Below are 17,247 nucleotides of genomic sequence, written 5' to 3'. Positions count from 1 at the left end.
GTGATTATGCCCTACATTTTAAACTCTCATGAAGTCATTTTGCCTTGCCTCTAGTCTAAACTCATAACTAAATGCTTTTAACAGATGGGCTGATTAGCCAATGTGTCATCTGATGTAGCCAAAATAGCAAATTCAAGCCCACAGTTGAAACCTATCCACCCAGAGCCCCCAGCTGTCTTGTGCTCTGTCCATCTCCCTCTGGGCAGAACCACCTACTGGAGCTCCAGGCTTTGGTGGCCTGCACCCTGCTGAGGTTGGTGGGCCTGCTGTACTCTGGGAAGATGGTGGGGGAGGTGGAGAGGCAGGAAGTGACCGCTGCTGCTGCTGTTGCCAGGCTGGGTATCCAAGGACTGGTGAAGGTCGGAACGAGAGATGACAAGGAAGAGAGGGAGGTGGGAGATTTGGTCCAGCAGTCAAGGCAGAGTGGGTCAAAGCTTGGTAGAGGACGACAGACAGAGGGAGGGGCTTTCACAGAGGGACGTGGGTGTGCAGACAGACCCCCTGCAGAGCAGTGAAGCTCAGGCAGTGAGAAAGATGGGAGGGAGAAGTGAAGAGCAGAAGCTCTCACCAGGAAGCTCAGAGAGAAAGTGAAACCAACTCGGTATGAAAAAGACTCCAGGACTCAGACCTGTGAGTTAAAGGGGAGTGTGACCGATACAGGGGACTTCAACGGTGTCTTCTCCCCTGGGCCCATCTGTCCGTTCTGGACATCCAGGGAATGGAGGCCTCTGGTTCTATTGTCCCTGTTCCCCTCTCCGTACCGCTCCCTCCCTCCTAATATTCCTTACACCCCCCTGTCTCACCTGCTAAACTGCCCGCTAGCTGAGAATCAAACCCCTAACAATCCCAATTCTACCATCCTCATGCCTTCTGGTGAATCTGCACCTGTTTACATCCTCCCCCCATTCCTCTCATCCCTCCATCCACCCCCCCCTGTGTTCCTGTCTGCCATGAGCATGTCAACGAGGGGCTCCCTTCACCTCAAATCCCCCCCAGACATGAGGGGACGGGGCTACCAGGAGGGGGAGGACTTGGACAAGGGGGAGGGAGAGACAGAGCGGAATGGTTCTTTTGAGGGAAACCTCGCTGGATTCATCAGATCTCACCCAACCACAGGAGGAGAACCTGAGAGGGAGGGGGGTCAGGGGGAGGCGGGAGAGGAGAGGAGGAACAGGGCCGAGAGGAGGAGGAGGAGGAGGTGGTGGTGAAGGGAGGGGGAAGGGAAGCAGCGAGGATGAAAGGGTCTGAAGTTGAGCAGGCGATGGTGGAGGTGTCCCAGAGAGGAAGACTGGAGGTGGGGAGTCTGAGCCTGCAGGACGGGGAGGGGCGCAGGCATGGTCGGCAGGCTGCAGGGAGGGGTGCAGGCGTGGTCGGCAGGAAACTACCTGAAGCCCCGGGAACTGATGCAGCCAATCAAGATCCGTCGAAAGAAGCGAGGGCAGAGCGAGGGGTAGGAGATCACTGGTGTGGGGAGAGGGGTGGAGCCTCGCTGCAGGGCAGAAGAGGAGGGAGGGGCCAACAGAATGCATGGCAGCAGCTTACCCCGGTAAGTGACATCTCTCTGACACACAGTCACACACACCTCAGGTATTACATACACCTTAGCCAAGTACATTTAAACTCAGTTTTTCACAATTCCTGACATTTAATCCTATTAAAAATTCCCTGTCTTAGGTCAGTTAGGATGACCACTTTATTTTAAGAATGTGAAATGTCAGAATAATAGTAGAGAGAATGATTTATTTCAGCTTTGATTTCTTTCATCACATTCCCAGAGGGTCAGAAGTTTACAAACACTCAATTAGTATTTGGTAGCATTGCCTTCTAAATTGCTTAACTTATTTCAAACATTCCGGGTAGCCTTCCACAAGCTTCCCACAATAAGTTGGGTGAATTTTGGCCCATTCCTCCTGACAGAGCTGGTGTAACTGAGTCAGGTTGGTAGGCCTCCTTGCTCACACACACTTTTTTAGTTCTACCCACACATTTTCTATGGGATTGAGGTCAGGGCTTTGTGATGGCCACTCCAATACCTTGACTTTGTTGTCCTTAAGCCATTTTGCCACAACTTTGGAAGTATGCTTGGGGTCATTGTCTATATGGAAGACCCATTTGCGACCAAGCTTTAACTTCCTGACTGATGTCTTGAGATGTTGCTTCAATATATCCACATAATTTTCCTCCCTCATGATGCCATATATTTTGTGAAGTACACCAGTCCCTCCTGCAGCAAAGCATCCCCACAACATGATGCTGCCACCCCAAGCTCCACGGTTGGGATGGTGTTCTTTGGCTTGCAAGCCTCCCCCTTTTCCTCCAAACATAACGATGGTTATTTTTGTTTCATCAGACCAGAGGACATTTCTCCAAATAGAATGATCTTTGTCCCCATGTGCAGTTTGAAAATGTAGTCTGGCTTTTTTTAATGGTGGTTTTGGAGCAGTGGCTTCTTCCTTGCTCAGTGGCCTTTCAGGTTATGTCGATATTGGACCGGTTTTACTGTGGATATAGATACTTTGTACCTGTTTCCTCCAGCATCTTCACAAGGTTCTTTGCTGTTTTTCTAGGATTGATTTGCACTTTTCCCAGAAAAGTACGTTCACCTCTAGGAGACAGAACGCGTCTCCTTCCTGAGCGGTATGACGGCTGCGTGGTCCCATGGTGTTTATACTTGCGTACTATTTTTTTGTATAGATGAACGTGGTACCTTCAGGAATTTGGAAATTGCTCCCAAGGATGAACCAGACTTGTGGAGGTCTACAATTGTTTTCTGAGGTCTTGGCTGATTTCTTTTGATTTTCCCATGATGTCAAGCAAAAAGGCACTGAGTTCAAAGGTAGACCTTGAAATACATCCACAGGTACACCTCCAATTGACTCCAATGATGTCAATTACCCTATCAGAAGCTTGTAAAGCCATTACATCATTTTCTGGAATTTTCCAAGTTGGAAATATTACGTGTCATGCACAAAGGAGATGTCCTCACCTACTTGCCAAAACTATAGTTTGTTAAAAAGAAATTTGTGTGTATGTAAACTTCTGACTTCAACTGTATCTATTTGGTTTTAGAACTATGTGTTTGTGCATTCTTCACTTGCCAATGCTGTAAATTCTAATAAGTGTATTATGTGTTTGGTGAAGTCCTCTGCCTCAGGATGGCTTCCCAGTGATAAAGTGGCAGAGAGGTCAGGTCAAACCCATCCCCTTCCATTTCCTACCCATGTAATTCTACTAGGCTCTGACCTACAAACCATCACCATTCAACCCCGCCCCACCTCCATCCCCACCTCGACCCCCCTTTCCTCACGTCACGGCCCCTTTCCTGGCCCCCACCCAGGCCTTCCTACACCCTGCCCCTTTCCCCTGTGGTGCCCCCCCACACACACCTCTAATCCTGGGCAGAGTAACACACAACTTGCCCAGGTATACACGCCTCAACCAGAACACAGCAACAAACCTCTAACCCTGGGCAGAGTAACACACACCTGGCCCAGGTATACACACCTCAACCAGAACACAGCAACAAACCTCTAACCCTGGGCAGAGTAACACACACCTGGCCCAGGTATACACACCTCAACCAGAACACAGCAACAAACCTCTAACCCTGGGCAGAGTAACACACCTGGCCCAGGTATACACACCTCAACCAGAACACAGCAACAAACCTCTAACCCTGGGCAGAGTAACACACCTGGCCCAGGTATACACGCCTCAACCAGAACACAGCAACAAACCTCTAACCCTGGGCAGAGTAACACACACCTGGCCCAGGTATACACACCTCAACCAGAACACAGCAACAAACCTCTAACCCTGGGCAGAGTAACACACACCTGGCCCAGGTATACACGCCTCAACCAGAACACAGCAACACACCTCTAACCCTTAGACTGGAGAAGAAAGACTAAGGCGTTACCAGGGGTGGAGTCTCGAAGGGCAACGGCCCAATCAGGTCGGCTGAAAAGATCAAAGCTCATTCCTCAACATTTTCTGTTATGAAACATCTATTACTATTTACTCGGGGTACTTCATGTATTCTTCAGTAAATTGTTATCAGTGTATAATTTGTATAGATGTGTTATGGCTGAGTGGTCTAATTATAGTCATCTCTCTTAGACCAAAGCCCGGCCAGCAGCAGAGTCTGACACTACCCAGAAATCCCCACCCCTACCCAATCCCCCAATCAGAACCCCCGAGAAGCTCAGACGTGAGAGTGCTAAGCCAATCAGACAGAGCGAGAAGAATGTGAGGGGACTGTCTGGGGCAGTGGCTATTGTGAAGAGAGAGAGAGGCAGACCGAAGGTTACTAGCTCTCCAGCTACACCTGTACAGACCAGCCTTGCAGAACAGATCAGCCTAGAGGGAGAAACAAGGAGGAGGAAGAAAAAGAGGAGAGTAGAAGCCTCAGCTGGGGTGGGAGAAAGGACCAGAGCCAGGGAGGACAAGCAAGAAACAGAGCCAGCGAGGACAAGCGAGAAACAGAGCCAGCGAGGACAAGCGAGAAACAGAGCCAGCGAGGACAAGCGAGAAACAGAGCCAGCGAGGACAAGCGAGAAACAGAGCCAGCGAGGACAAGCGAGAAACAGAGCCAGCGAGGACAAGCGAGAAACAGAGCCAGCGAGGACAAGCGAGAAACAGAGCCAGCGAGGACAAGCGAGAAACAGAGCCAGCAAGGAGGAGAGTGGAGGAGGAGATGACGAAGGGAGGGGAGGAGAGAGAGCCAGCGAGGACAAGTCCAGAAGTAGAGCTAGTCCCGCCGGCCCATACGCTCACAGGTCCAGAACCCCCAGCCTGTTGAGTAGGTACACCCCGAGGACAGAGAGGAGTCTGGGAAGGAAGTGACCACAGAGGAGGAGGATGTCGATGTCACTCAGGTAACTGCCTCCTCAACCTTCCAGAAAAACAGGGTGGTCCTGCAGACACAGCTGAGAGAGAGATGGAGAGGGGGAACGAGAGGGACAAGGAGAGGAAACAGGATGGACCGAGCTCAAACCACGAAGGACCGATCATACAGAAGAGAGGGAGAAATGTATGTATGGATGAAGAGATGGAGAAAAGGGAAGAAGAAATGGATGTGGAGGACATCGGAGCGATTGAAGAGCATCTAGAAGAATGGATGACAGACAGCGCAGATAAACAGACAACAGAACTCCACAACCCAGCAATCCAAATAGCAGAGTGGAAGGTCCCAGTTCAGATGCATTCTGGGATAGTAAAGCCTCCAGTCTCCCATCCTTTGATGTCCACAACAGGTGGACATCGAAGGGTCAACAGGAAGCTGGGAGCAAGAGGAAGTGGATGTGTTTGGGGGCTTTAGCGGAGCTTGGTTCAGAGGAAGATATCAATGTCATTGGAGAAGAGTTGGACCCACGCCCCTTCTATCGGATCTGTCATCTCTGCTCTGACTGAGGGGACTGCAGACACACGGTAGCCTACATGATCAAGACTGATCAGTCAGATTATCACACTCAACTCTAATCAGAGTTTTTTTTTTTTTTTTTTTTTACTTCTACAGTATTAACATGCCCGTCCTATCCCTGCTTCCCTACAGAGTGACCAACCTGCTTCTCCCTCCCTGCTAGGTGACAGGAGGTATGGACAAATCTCCAATTACAAACTGAGAGGGCTACCACATAGACAGCCATTGCAAAACAACGAGGAATGTACAGCTTTCTGCTTGATGGAGAAGCAGGAATGTTTACATAAAAGAGGATTTGGGTGTTTGTGAAAGTTGGGTGATTGAGTTCATCCAATTTACCAATTGTTAAACAAAAGAGGACGAATGGAGGTAAAAAAAATGTTTTTTAAATAAGAGGAAGTATTTGATACGTTGCTGTACCTATTTCTACCTCACCCAGCTTATAGGGCTCTGTGCATGAGTTCTAGTTTTCAGCACATAGATTGTCAGTTTTGAATGTGTGTGTCAGTTCTGTTTCTTTGTCTACACCTCACTGCCCAGACCTTTTAACACATCATTGTGTTTAGGTTTTTAATGACCCGGGTAGAAAAACACAAGCTTTGCTAGCCTCTTGTAGAGAGGAGTTTGGGTTCATATAGCAAATGTTGTTTTTTTGGTTAGTTGCCACCAAATCGGGTTTTACACGGCTGTTAGTTTAGTTTCGCAGGAATTGAGGGCTCAGGTTGGTTGAGTGTCAATCATCACAGGCCTACCATCATCCGATTCTGCTTCTGACTGTTCTAGAATGAAATCACTTCGCCTCATGGGTCTTGTTGTCATCATTGTTCTTGCTGTTGCTTCTCATTATTACTGTTCTCCCCAGCAGTTTGACTGTTTTCAGTTTTATAACCCGATTACGAGATTAAAGATGTTCTTAATACCTGTGTGTCCTTGTGTGAATCTATTTTAAGTGCAGCCTAAATAGCTTGAATGTCTGTCACGGCATTGTAGTGTCTTTAAGTGGTCAGCAGGTTGTGACGGTAATCTCTATGACTGACACAAGGGTATTCATTTTTTGTAAAACGCAACAGGTGCATTTGTGGAGTCGTTTTTCAGTTATTCCCATGTTTATTAGAGGGTTTGCCATGCAGTATGTAAGCCCTTGACTTATTACGTTAGAACCAAATATCACATCTTAAGATGCTTATTATGCTGATCATTACAAAGTTGCCTCCCGTATGGCATGTGTTATAGATTTCCTACACCAGAGGTCCCCAACAGGTCGATCGCGAGTTACCAGTAGCTCGCAGCCCACCTGAAACTACATGCAATTTGCATGTGTTCCACCGCAAACTGTCATAAACAAATCTAACAAGTATCAGACACCGCAAGCTCCCAGCTGCTATCTAATCAACATAGCATTGACATTAATCCAGCCCTGGTTAGCCGCTATTGGGTTAAAAAGCCAAACCTAACACACTATATGCCAATTAATTTCCAGCAATATTGCCCCTGTCTGTGTGGTGCGCGCGTTTGTCTATCACTCAGTACTTTCCCCGAAATATTCTCAATTAAATGTTAACTGCAAAGTAGGCTAACCTGGCAAAAGTATATCATATGTGAGTATATCATTTGTATCTATTATTTGTTATTTGCAAACTTTGCCATAAAATGAGCAGCAGCGGTACAGAACCATCGATATACCAGCACATTAGATGGCACATTCTTCACTTGCTAAATTTGCAATTATAGGGCCAGATACACAATTAAAGGGGAATTACACAAAAACATCTACATTTGTTAATTTTCTTCCAGATGTGATTTAAGCATGGACTCAAAACATCCAATTTTGTTGTTGTGAACAATTGTAATTTTGAGAGTGAAAACCCCCCAAAATTCTAAAACCAGGAAAAATACAACAGAGAACATAATTTGGTCAAATTTATAACTGAATTTGTTTGTTTTTTAAATCACAGATTTTATAGGGCCCCCCTCAAAGTTGTCTATGAACCATTATGTTACCAGGTATGTTGACAAAACAGTGCACTACTTTCTCTTGTACACCAAGGACCCGGGGAAGAGAAGAATATGCCTATTTAAAAGCTTTAAAAAAAGGAATAGCTTGTGACATGTTTCATTTTTTCAAAGTAGCTCTCATGCTTGATAAGGTTGGAGACCCCTATCCTACACTCACACACAACACAATGATAGGACAGGCCTGAATGACTGAAGTGAACATTAGTTTATTAAGTAACCTGTGGTTCAATCTCCTCTACACACATCACATCAGAGCTGTGCTACAGAGGCAGCCATCTTGAAACTGTTTTCTGAGGATACGTTGACCTCTCCTCTGGTTCGAGCACGGTGTGGGGCTTGGCTCCCCAATCAGCCCAGGTGACCTGGACAGAGGGGTTGGGGGGGGTTGGGGGGTTGCTGTCCGTGGGCCTCTCAGCCTCTAGCCCCTCTTAATGCTGGATACGGCGGATAGACTGGATCTGGGGGGTCTGACAGTGGGAACCCCAGTTCTTCCAGTGCTGGTAGTCTCCACTGTGTCTCTCACACTCCATGATGTACTGCTGGCCCCTGTAGCCGGGGAACTGGTAGCACACAAAGCTGAGGGAAAAGATAGGGGATATTAAGTAACACTGCGTTTTGGTGTCTCTGGCATGTGTATCGATGGTGTGCGCAAAGGATGAAAACACAGCTTCCACAGCTGTTTGCTCACCCGTTGTGTGTGTGTGTGTGTGTGTTTGCGGTGAATAATAGAGGCTAACATACGCGCCACACTGCACGTGCATGGAGCCGACCTCGGGCATGGACCAGCCCATGGCCTGCAGGGAGGGGTAGTCGTCACAAAGCTCAACACTGCGGCCCATGAAGTTCTCTCTCTCAAAAATCATCATACGACTGCTCATGTGGGACTGAGAGAGAGAGGACTGTTACATACACACACACACAAAGATGAACATATTCCAATATTTTGGGGGGAGTTTCTCAAGGAGGAGAATGAATCTGTTTGGCCCAAAAAATGCATTGATACACATTTTCTCTCTTTCTCTCTCTCTTCTCTCACACTTTACTCACAGCACAATAGATGGGACGCAGGGACATGAGACGCTCCACGTGGTAGGACAGGGAGCCGCTGTAGGCGTCCCAGTGGGGGTACTCTCCTCTCTCCAGGATGAACTGCTGGCCCTGGAAATCATGGTGCTCAAAGCCCACCCAGCTAGGGGGGAGAGAGAGAGTTAAACACATTGTACTAGCATCTTAAACACACACATTGAACCAGCCACTATACTATAAGCCAAAACACCCACAGTCTACACATTCACTCATTCATCAGGTCAAGAGCTTCAAGATCATCTGTGTCCACATCACCAAGGACTTAATGTGGTCCTATCACACCAGCACAGTTGCAAAGAAGGTGCGACAGTGCCTCTTCCCACTCAGGAGGTTGAAAAGATTTGTCATGGCCCCACAGACCCTCCAAAACTTCTACAGCTGCACCATTGAGAGCATCTTGCCTGGTTGCATCGCCCTCGATCGCAAGCGCTACAGAGGGTGGTGCGGATGGCCTAGTACATCACTGCGGCCGAGCTCCCTGCCATCCAGGACCTCTATAACAGGCGGTGTCAGAGGAAGGCCCAGGAAAATTGTCAAAGACCCCAGTCACCCAAGACACAGACTGTTCTCTCTGCTTCCGCACGGCAAGCGGTACTGGAGCGCCATGTCTGGGACCAAAAGACTCCTTAACAGCTTCTACCCGCAGGCCATAAGACTGCTGAACAATTGAATCAAATGCCCTCTTACAATGACTCCGCACACTCACACATGCTTACACTGACAGTCCAACACACACACACACACATACACACACATGCATATTGATGACATACACACACGTTCACATTCTAGAGCCCCGTTATTGTTATTTATAGTGTTACTATTTTTCCTTTTTATTTGCAAATGTTCTTACTTTTTAACATTGTTGGGAAAGGACTCGTAAGTAAGCAATTCACAGTAAAGTCTATTACACACACACACAGTACACACCTGTATTCCTCTATCCCTAATCAATCATACACACTAAACAGACGGAACAGCGTGAGACTCACGCTCCACTCTCCACTCTGATGGAGCGGATGATGTCCAGACCACACTCGTGGATGTTACAGCACTCAGAGGTGAACTCCTGGCACTTGCCCTGGAAGTGCTCCTGCTCGAACACAGTCACCTACAGAGAGAGAGAGAGAGAGAGAGAGAGAGAGAGAGAGGGGGAAGAAATGGAAGATGAGGTAGAGAATGGGACATTTAAGGTGACAGGGCCCATTCCACGCATGCAAAGGTGTGTGCCCCTGCATGTGTCTCAATTTAAAGGTGTGTTACCTTGAAGAAAGGAGCTATGCCCATTCCCGAGTTGACCAGGGTTTGCATCATTGGGGATCTAGTTGTTCTGTGCATCTTTACACCTAAAAGACAGGGGCAGACATTCAGTTACACAATCTCCCTAACTCTAACACTGGTCACCTCAACACCAACAGTACACACATACGGAGTAAACATTATTTTATTTTTATTATATTCTATGTTATTCCGTAATCAAAGCTTCACACTGGTATTCAAGTGTACACGAATAAGTATCAATTTCACACCAAAACCTATTCCTTTAACACGTTAACACGTCACAAATGTCACTAAACAGTCTTGGATGAACGACCTGTCCCCTAAACTAAATTGTATACTAATAATGCCGATCAATGAATCTATGATTAAGCAACATTACTTTGTTTTATCTAACAAGCTTGCTCCCTAGTATAGCCAGTCGTATAAGACTAGCGATAAGACAGCACGTCGATTATTGTCCATTCAAGTTAGTAGGCTACACCCGCATACAACAGCGTAATATGGAAACCAGAATCAGTTAAACGAGTTCATACATTATGTAGCCAATCCTCCAATTGCTCTTAAATACAAGTAAAACTAAATGCATGCTCTTCAACCGATCGCTACCTGCACCTACCCGCCTGTCCAACATCACTACTCTGGACGGCTCTGACTTAGAATACGTGGACAACTACAAATACTTAGGTGTCTGGTTAGACTGTAAACTCTCCTTCCAGACCCATATCAAACATCTCCAATCCAAAGTTAAATCTAGAATTGGCTTCCTATTTCGCAACAAAGCATCCTTCACTCATGCTGCCAAACATACCCTTGTAAAACTGACCATCCTACCAATCCTCGACTTTGGCGATGTCATTTACAAAATAGCCTCCAATACCCTACTCAACAAATTGGATGCAGTCTATCACAGTGCAATCCGTTTTGTCACCAAAGCCCCATATACTACCCACCATTGCGACCTGTACGCTCTCGTTGGCTGGCCCTCGCTTCATACTCGTCGCCAAACCCACTGGCTCCATGTCATCTACAAGACCCTGCTAGGTAAAGTCCCCCCTCATCTCAGCTCGCTGGTCACCATAGCATCACCCACCTGTAGCACACGCTCCAGCAGGTATATCTCTCTAGTCACCCCCAAAACCAATTCTTTCTTTGGCCGCCTCTCCTTCCAGTTCTCTGCTGCCAATGACTGGAACGAACTACAAAAATCTCTGAAACTGGAAACACTTATCTCCCTCACTAGCTTTAAGCACCAACTGTCAGAGCAGCTCACAGATTACTGCACCTGTACATAGCCCACCTATAATTTAGCCCAAACAACTACCTCTTTCCCAACTGTATTTAATTTTTATTTATTTATTTATTTTGCTCCTTTGCACCCCATTATTTTTATTTCTACTTTGCACATTCTTCCATTGCAAAACTACCATTCCAGTGTTTTACTTGCTATATTGTATTTACTTTGCCATCATGGCCTTTTTTTGCCTTTATCTCCCTTCTCACCTCATTTGCTCACATTGTATATAGACTTGTTTATACTGTATTATTGACTGTATGTTTGTTTTACTCCATGTGTAACTCTGTGTCGTTGTATCTGTCGAACTGCTTTGCTTTATCTTGGCCAGGTCGCAATTGTAAATGAGAACTTGTTCTCAACTTGCCTACCTGGTTAAATAAAGGTAAAATAAAATAAATAAATAAAAAATGTGCAATGCAAGTTAACGTGTTGTTACATGGTTAGTGCTTTTTGGTGAGTTTTAAATGAATGTGTAAAAGCGTCTTGAATAAACCCATAATATATCTTACTGTCCCTATAATTTTCATTAAATTCGTAACGGAGTTGGCACCTTACCTAGTTTGGCACTTCTTCGTGATGAGCTCGGGAGTGGCACGCGCTTAACGCTATCTCGCGAAGAGCTTTTGAGAGATCCTGGCGCTTCAGTTTTATATGGACTGACGAGAAGCGCGCCTCTTGGAGCGCGTCCATTGTGCAGGGCTTTGGTGCGCGCATATTAACTTTTTCCCCACATGGAACACTGGACAACAGCGTGCTCCTGTTCTTGTTGGTCGTTCCATCGAAACCGCGCGACACGCCAGCTCAGCACATGTTATGGAACGCCAGTCCTTTCTGTGCACGTCCATCGGAGTTTGCCCAGAATGGGAAAAGAACAATAGTAACCCGATCAATTCGTGCTGGTCAGCAGTCTGGCGTGTGGCGGTCACAAAGACCGGGATAGAAGTGGGGATTAATGGCGGAAAAAAGGGTCAGTATACACATATGCATAAAATATAAAATGGACAGGATGGAAAAGTTTGAGTATGAGAACGTTTTTGACATATCTTCAATATAGTATTACTTCAGTCTCCAAACACACACACAAACAAACACATGCCTGAATCATGCCACACATCCATCCTTGAGTTATATACTGTCCATAATATCCTGGGCCCTCCAAACACAGAAACTTATCAAGGCAAAAATACAATAATGAATAAACACCGCACCACTCAACGTCACTCCTCATACTTCACCTAAATCATACTGACACCTTATAGACATTATACTATCTTAATCAAAACCCTGTAGTCTGATAATGTGCGTTCCAATAATGCATCAATTAAACAGTATTTATTAATGACGGCTTCAGGCCTGAGCTCCGATTCAACTGTCTCAAAACGAATTGCGATGAGAGGAGACTAGACGACCAGAAATGTTCCTTTTCTAACGTAAACTGGTGACTGATTACAATCATGATCAGATGATATAGCACAATGCACATGTCCTCTCCTAGTGTAAATAGGGAGCCTATTCAGTAAATATCATGGACACAATTAATTAAACCAATATCCCACACAATAGCAATGTAACTGGTTATAAAAACTTCATTTTGTGTGCTTGCTTATAACATATACTTTTACTGTGTTCTGTCTCTATCTCTCAGATACTTGATCTGTTTGTGGTTGACCCTATCACCAGTGTTCCACTATCAACCCCCCTCCAATCCTTCTCAATGAACTATGGATCTCATTGGTCCCTGTGGCTGGCCCCCTCTCCTCTGGCTGTCCCTCTCTGATGATGCGGTGGTTCTATTGTCCCGTGGTTCTGACCTCAGCAGGTTTGTTTCTCTGTGTCTAATCCCCCTCCTCTGGGCGCCAGCGTATAAAAGGGCGGGGCACGCTCCGAGCCACACACACTCTCCGAGTGAGGCAGATCACACACACACACAGGTAAGAGCAGCAGACAAACATACATCAAACACATGCTGGTCGCTGCATACACAGGTAAAGGGAGGAGGGTGGGAGACAGAACAGTGTTTCATTTTGAAATCAGTAATTACAAGTAGCTAGTTATAATAATACATGTCACATTGATAGTACACATCACTATATTAAAACACATAGACTGTGTCCCCAACCCCATCCTTTCCCCAAATATCCCTCTATTCCCATGATACCGTCCATTCCATTCAGTCCATGCTCATCCCCCTCTCTCTCTCCCTCCAGTCATCATGTCCAGTGATAAGTCCAAGGCTGCCTCCCAGACCGACGGGAAGGCTACCCAGAGCAAGAAGTCCGAGATGGGCATGATGTCCTACAAGGCAAGTAGCCCCCAACTGACAGGACTTCTCCTGGATCCAATCTAATGGAATAGCAGTGGATCACTGATACAGTCAGACATCATCAGTGTTTACGTTGTACTCATCTGTCTGTCCCCCCTCAGATGTTTGTGTTCGACCAGGAGAACTTCCAGGGTCGCATGGTTGAGATCAGCAACGAGTGCATGAACGTGTGTGAGATGGGCATGGACCGCGTCCGCTCCCTCCGCGTTGAGTGTGGACCGTAAGTCAACCACTCCAGTTGCTTTAACTATATGTTAGTTGCTAGTAATGTAATATTGTCCTGCTATCTCTGTAGCTTTGTGGGATAATGGTAGAAGTGGCATCATAATTAGATATGTCAACGCGGCTGTGCAGTCATGTGACACTGCCTTTCTCTCCTGTGTAGCTTTGTGGGCTTTGAGCAGATGAACTTATGTGGTGAGCACTACATCCTAGAGAAGGGAGAGTACCCCCGTTGGGACTCTTGGAGCAACTGCCAGAAGAACGACTACCTGCTGTCCTTCAGGCCCGTCCGCATGGTGGGTACACTCCTCTCACCTTCCACCATTCCTCTCTCGCTTTGTCATCTGTCAATTCTGTTCTCTAATTTTTCTCTCGGACTTTTCTCTCTCTCTCTCTCTCTCTCTCTCTCTCTCTCTCTCTCTCTGATCTATAACCCTCTCTCCATTTTTGTCTCTCTCCTGTAAAATGTCTCTCCTTTGGAAGACCTCCCTCATAATCACACACCTCTATCCTTTCCCCTCTCTCCCAGGACCCAGAGAAACACAAGATCTGCCTGTACGAGGTTGGAGAGTTCAAGGGTCGTAAGATGGAAATCATGGACGATGACGTTCCCTCTCTGTTCTCCTACGGCTTCACCGACAGGGTCGGCAGCATCATGGTCAGCTGCGGAACGTAAGTGTTGCCAGTTCAACAATTCAGCGAAAGCAATCAGTTTAATTTCACAATTAAGAACACATAGAACTAGAAAGAAAAGACTGTGGGAGAACGGCTGTTATATCAGTGACCTACGTAGTGACATCATTGGTTTTTCTCCACCCACACCCCCAGCTGGGTGGGCTACCAGTTCCCTGGATACCGTGGCTCCCAGTACCTGCTGGAGAAGGGCGACTTCAAACACTTCAACGAGTATGGCGCCCGCCACCCCCAGTTCCAGTCCGTGAGGCGTATCCGCGACATGCAGTGGCACCAGCAGGGATGCTACACTATGGCCAGCAAGTGAGGCTCAGGGAAGGAGAGAAAGAGCAGAAGAGAGGGAGAGGGGTGGAGGAAGAGAGAGAGAGGGGGAGAGATGTCTGAGGCCTTGCCGAACCCCTGGCTGAAGCCAACCATCTGAAACAGCAAGGAAGAGGGACCGCCTGGCAAGAGAACACCTGAAAATCAGACAACCCCTCCATCACTCTCTATCTCTACTCCTCTCTTTCTCTCCTGTGGTCCGACCTTGTACCATGGGAAAAGGATCTTCTATATCCTCCCCCCACTTCCTGACCCTGTGCATCGCACACCCTCTCTGCTGTACAGAATCCTGGCCAACTTTTCAATAAAATGGAAAATCTTGATTTCAAAACCTTGTCTTTTGTATTGTGACCGATGACTCTCATGACCAAGGTGACACCGTGTGAATAGAAGTGCTAACAGGTCATAACATGAAAATCATATCAGTACAGATTCATCAATGTTGAGGTCAAAGGTAATCAAAATACACATACCGATAAGAGAATATGCAACAACAACAAAAAAAACATGAAAAATATATACAAATGAGACGATTTGAGATGAAGTCAGAGCTGAGCACTGCAGGTCATTTTCAACTCCTCAGTCCTCTCCACTCCTGTGCATTAGGTGGTGCTCATAAATCAACTGTCCACCAACGAAACAGTATAGGCATTTTATTGTCATAGATTTTTCCCGGTGGAAACTTGTGGAATAGACACCGTCTGGAATGCGGTTTAAAATTCTGTTCCATCTGACTGCGCAATCTACTGTCTCATCAGCCCAGCCAGGCAATTTATAAACTTGGTCTCCACTGTAAAAATCATCAAGACATTATCTCACATTTCTTTTAGACTAACATTTAGTTTCCAACAGTGGAGATTTGTATAAACCTTGCTGTCTGTCTCTCTGACGTTTGAGAAATTGTTTCAATATTCAAATTCGATCTCCAGACAGGCAGGCAGGCAGCGTTTCTCAGTCAGTCGAAATCATGAATCACCTGGCATAATTGTTATGGATACAGTATATACAAAGAAATATTAGTTGGGAAAAAAAGTCAAATGAAACTAAGTGCAGCTAGTTTGCAGTCTTTCCAGCTTCAGTTTGATGTGATTGGGTTAGCTGTGTTGTCTAGCTCCTCTGAACAACAGTGTCTTGACGAGTGAGCACATTTTCTATGCCAGGTGAAATCACGCCTCATTAGCTCATTGTCCTGGATGTATTCAAATAAATGTCACTAGAAAACAGCTTAAACAAACGTAAATGCAGCTACTGTTGTTGTTCTGGCTGCACTGTTTGACGTGACTGTAAGTTAGCTGTAGTTGGCTAGCTAGCAAGCAAGGGATAAGAACACTGCCTGCCAGTGTGGCAATAGAACATGTAGAACGAACGACTGGGTCGCGTCGATAGATACAGAACAAAAAGACTGAACGACTGGTCGTGTCTCTGGCAATTGAACCCAACCAGCCGGTTTGGGTAGCAATCTTAGATTTGTGTCGGGACTATGTCTTGTGGAAGGATGAAATAGTATGAATAAATTAATCAAAATAATGTCAATCATTATTTGAAAATGTTTGTAACCCGTTGTATAAAAGTGATAATGCCCATACATCCAGCCAATCATGCAAAGACAGAGGAGGAGAAAGCAGAGTTGAAGAAGTCTGGAGGAGTGCCACGTCCAAAGTATTCCGCTCTCCCTAAGCCTCAGGCTTCTTCTCAGCCTTCACAGGCTGCAGGCTCCAGGCTCCAGGCTCCAGGCTCCAGGCTCCAGGCTCCAGGCTCCAGGCTCCAGGCTCCAGGCTCCAGGCTCCAATCCTGTGAGTAGGGAGGAGTTTGAGACAGAATCAGAGGTATAGGGGAACCAGGGCATTGAGGACTGGCTAGCCCCCCATTGAGGACGACGAGGCCCTGGATGAGTCCCAGCATTGACAGGGCTTTGAGTACGCCAGCCGCTCCCGTTCTGACATGCTGGGCTCAGACTCTGAGTCAGATGACAAGCAGAGGGAAGACGACCACACCTGGGTGCCTTTCGACCCCCAGACCCTCCAGGATGACCCAGATGCCAGTATCCTTGCTCTTCGAGAGTGTCCCCGCTGCGGCACAGGAAAAAAACATCATAATGTTGAGGTTAAAGAGGAAGAGGAAGAGGAAGAGGTAGAGGTGGTGGGGGTGTCCTACTCCTTGTCTCTGCAACCCAAAAAGAAACCCAAAGACTGTGCCTGCCAGGAGTGCGGGAAGGCCTTCAATCCCAGCACGACCGGGAAAGGCACATTCACACGCATAGCAGGGAGAAGCCGTTCCACTGCCCCTGCTGCGACAGACGCTTCAACGACAGTAGGAACATGCTTAAACACAATGCTGATCCACCACCTCTGGTTAGAATGCGGCACTGGGATCTCATAGAGGGGGAATCTCAGCAGGTACAGGGCCCACATCCATGGCAGTATGCCCAAGTCCCAATGTGAGGACTGTGGGAAGACCTACATAGCCTGCTCTGGGCTGGCCCAGTAATTCTAGGGGTCTACAATTACAGCCAAGTTTCACCAGGTACTACCTCTAGCGATCAAACTTTTGAAGATCAGTCATTTCTAATGGGGGGAGGAGACATTCAGC

At 46.8% G+C, this 17,247-nt stretch overlaps 2 protein-coding genes and 1 long non-coding RNA gene across 3 annotated transcripts; 2 read left to right on the top strand and 1 right to left on the bottom strand.

Annotated features, from left to right (window-relative positions):
• The first annotated feature begins 1,265 nt into the window (after nucleotides 1-1,265).
• Nucleotides 1,266-6,341, top strand: LOC121846911. The gene is made up of 3 exons (XR_006083909.1): nucleotides 1,266-1,546; nucleotides 3,142-3,955; nucleotides 4,120-6,341. It is a non-coding gene; the product is annotated as an uncharacterized LOC121846911 (long non-coding RNA).
• A 1,287-nt stretch (nucleotides 6,342-7,628) lies between these two features.
• Nucleotides 7,629-11,756, bottom strand: LOC112256265 (beta-crystallin A1-2). Its single transcript, XM_024429389.2, has 6 exons — nucleotides 11,655-11,756; nucleotides 9,788-9,870; nucleotides 9,517-9,635; nucleotides 8,486-8,627; nucleotides 8,180-8,322; nucleotides 7,629-8,014 (listed from the first exon to the last, which is right to left on the bottom strand). Exons 2-6 carry the CDS (start codon nucleotides 9,860-9,862, stop codon nucleotides 7,867-7,869), a joined length of 627 nt encoding a protein of 208 aa, XP_024285157.2. The 5' UTR covers nucleotides 9,863-9,870; nucleotides 11,655-11,756; the 3' UTR covers nucleotides 7,629-7,866.
• A 1,124-nt stretch (nucleotides 11,757-12,880) lies between these two features.
• Nucleotides 12,881-14,989, top strand: LOC112255701 (beta-crystallin B1-like). Its single transcript, XM_042325665.1, has 6 exons — nucleotides 12,881-13,030; nucleotides 13,307-13,401; nucleotides 13,524-13,642; nucleotides 13,808-13,940; nucleotides 14,174-14,316; nucleotides 14,473-14,989. The coding sequence occupies exons 2-6, from the start codon at nucleotides 13,312-13,314 to the stop codon at nucleotides 14,642-14,644; spliced, it is 657 nt and encodes a 218-aa protein (XP_042181599.1). The 5' UTR covers nucleotides 12,881-13,030; nucleotides 13,307-13,311; the 3' UTR covers nucleotides 14,645-14,989.
• Nucleotides 14,990-17,247: the final 2,258 nt, after the last annotated feature.

Source organism: Oncorhynchus tshawytscha, linkage group LG08 (genome assembly GCF_018296145.1).
Source record: "Oncorhynchus tshawytscha isolate Ot180627B linkage group LG08, Otsh_v2.0, whole genome shotgun sequence".
NCBI classification, from domain to species: domain Eukaryota; kingdom Metazoa; phylum Chordata; class Actinopteri; order Salmoniformes; family Salmonidae; genus Oncorhynchus; species Oncorhynchus tshawytscha.
Note: the sequence above shows the minus strand (reverse complement) of the source record. Positions and strands in the feature narration are given on the sequence as shown.

What these genes read in the sequence shown, in the direction of transcription:
- LOC112256265 (XM_024429389.2), bottom strand. Translation starts at nt 9,862, where the DNA reads ATGCACAGAACAACTAGATCCCCAATGATGCAAACCCTGGTCAACTCG. An exon ending in TGCGTCCCATCTATTGTGCT is followed by an intron (nt 8,323 to 8,485) that starts GTGAGTAAAGTG and finishes TCTCTCTCTCAG; the next exon opens with TCCCACATGAGCAGTCGTAT. An exon ending in ATGCACGTGCAGTGTGGCGC is followed by an intron (nt 8,015 to 8,179) that starts GTATGTTAGCCT and finishes CTTTTCCCTCAG; the next exon opens with CTTTGTGTGCTACCAGTTCC.
- LOC112255701 (XM_042325665.1), top strand. Translation starts at nt 13,312, where the DNA reads ATGTCCAGTGATAAGTCCAAGGCTGCCTCCCAGACCGACGGGAAGGCT. An exon ending in TGGGCATGATGTCCTACAAG is followed by an intron (nt 13,402 to 13,523) that starts GCAAGTAGCCCC and finishes GTCCCCCCTCAG; the next exon opens with ATGTTTGTGTTCGACCAGGA. An exon ending in CTCCGCGTTGAGTGTGGACC is followed by an intron (nt 13,643 to 13,807) that starts GTAAGTCAACCA and finishes TCTCCTGTGTAG; the next exon opens with CTTTGTGGGCTTTGAGCAGA.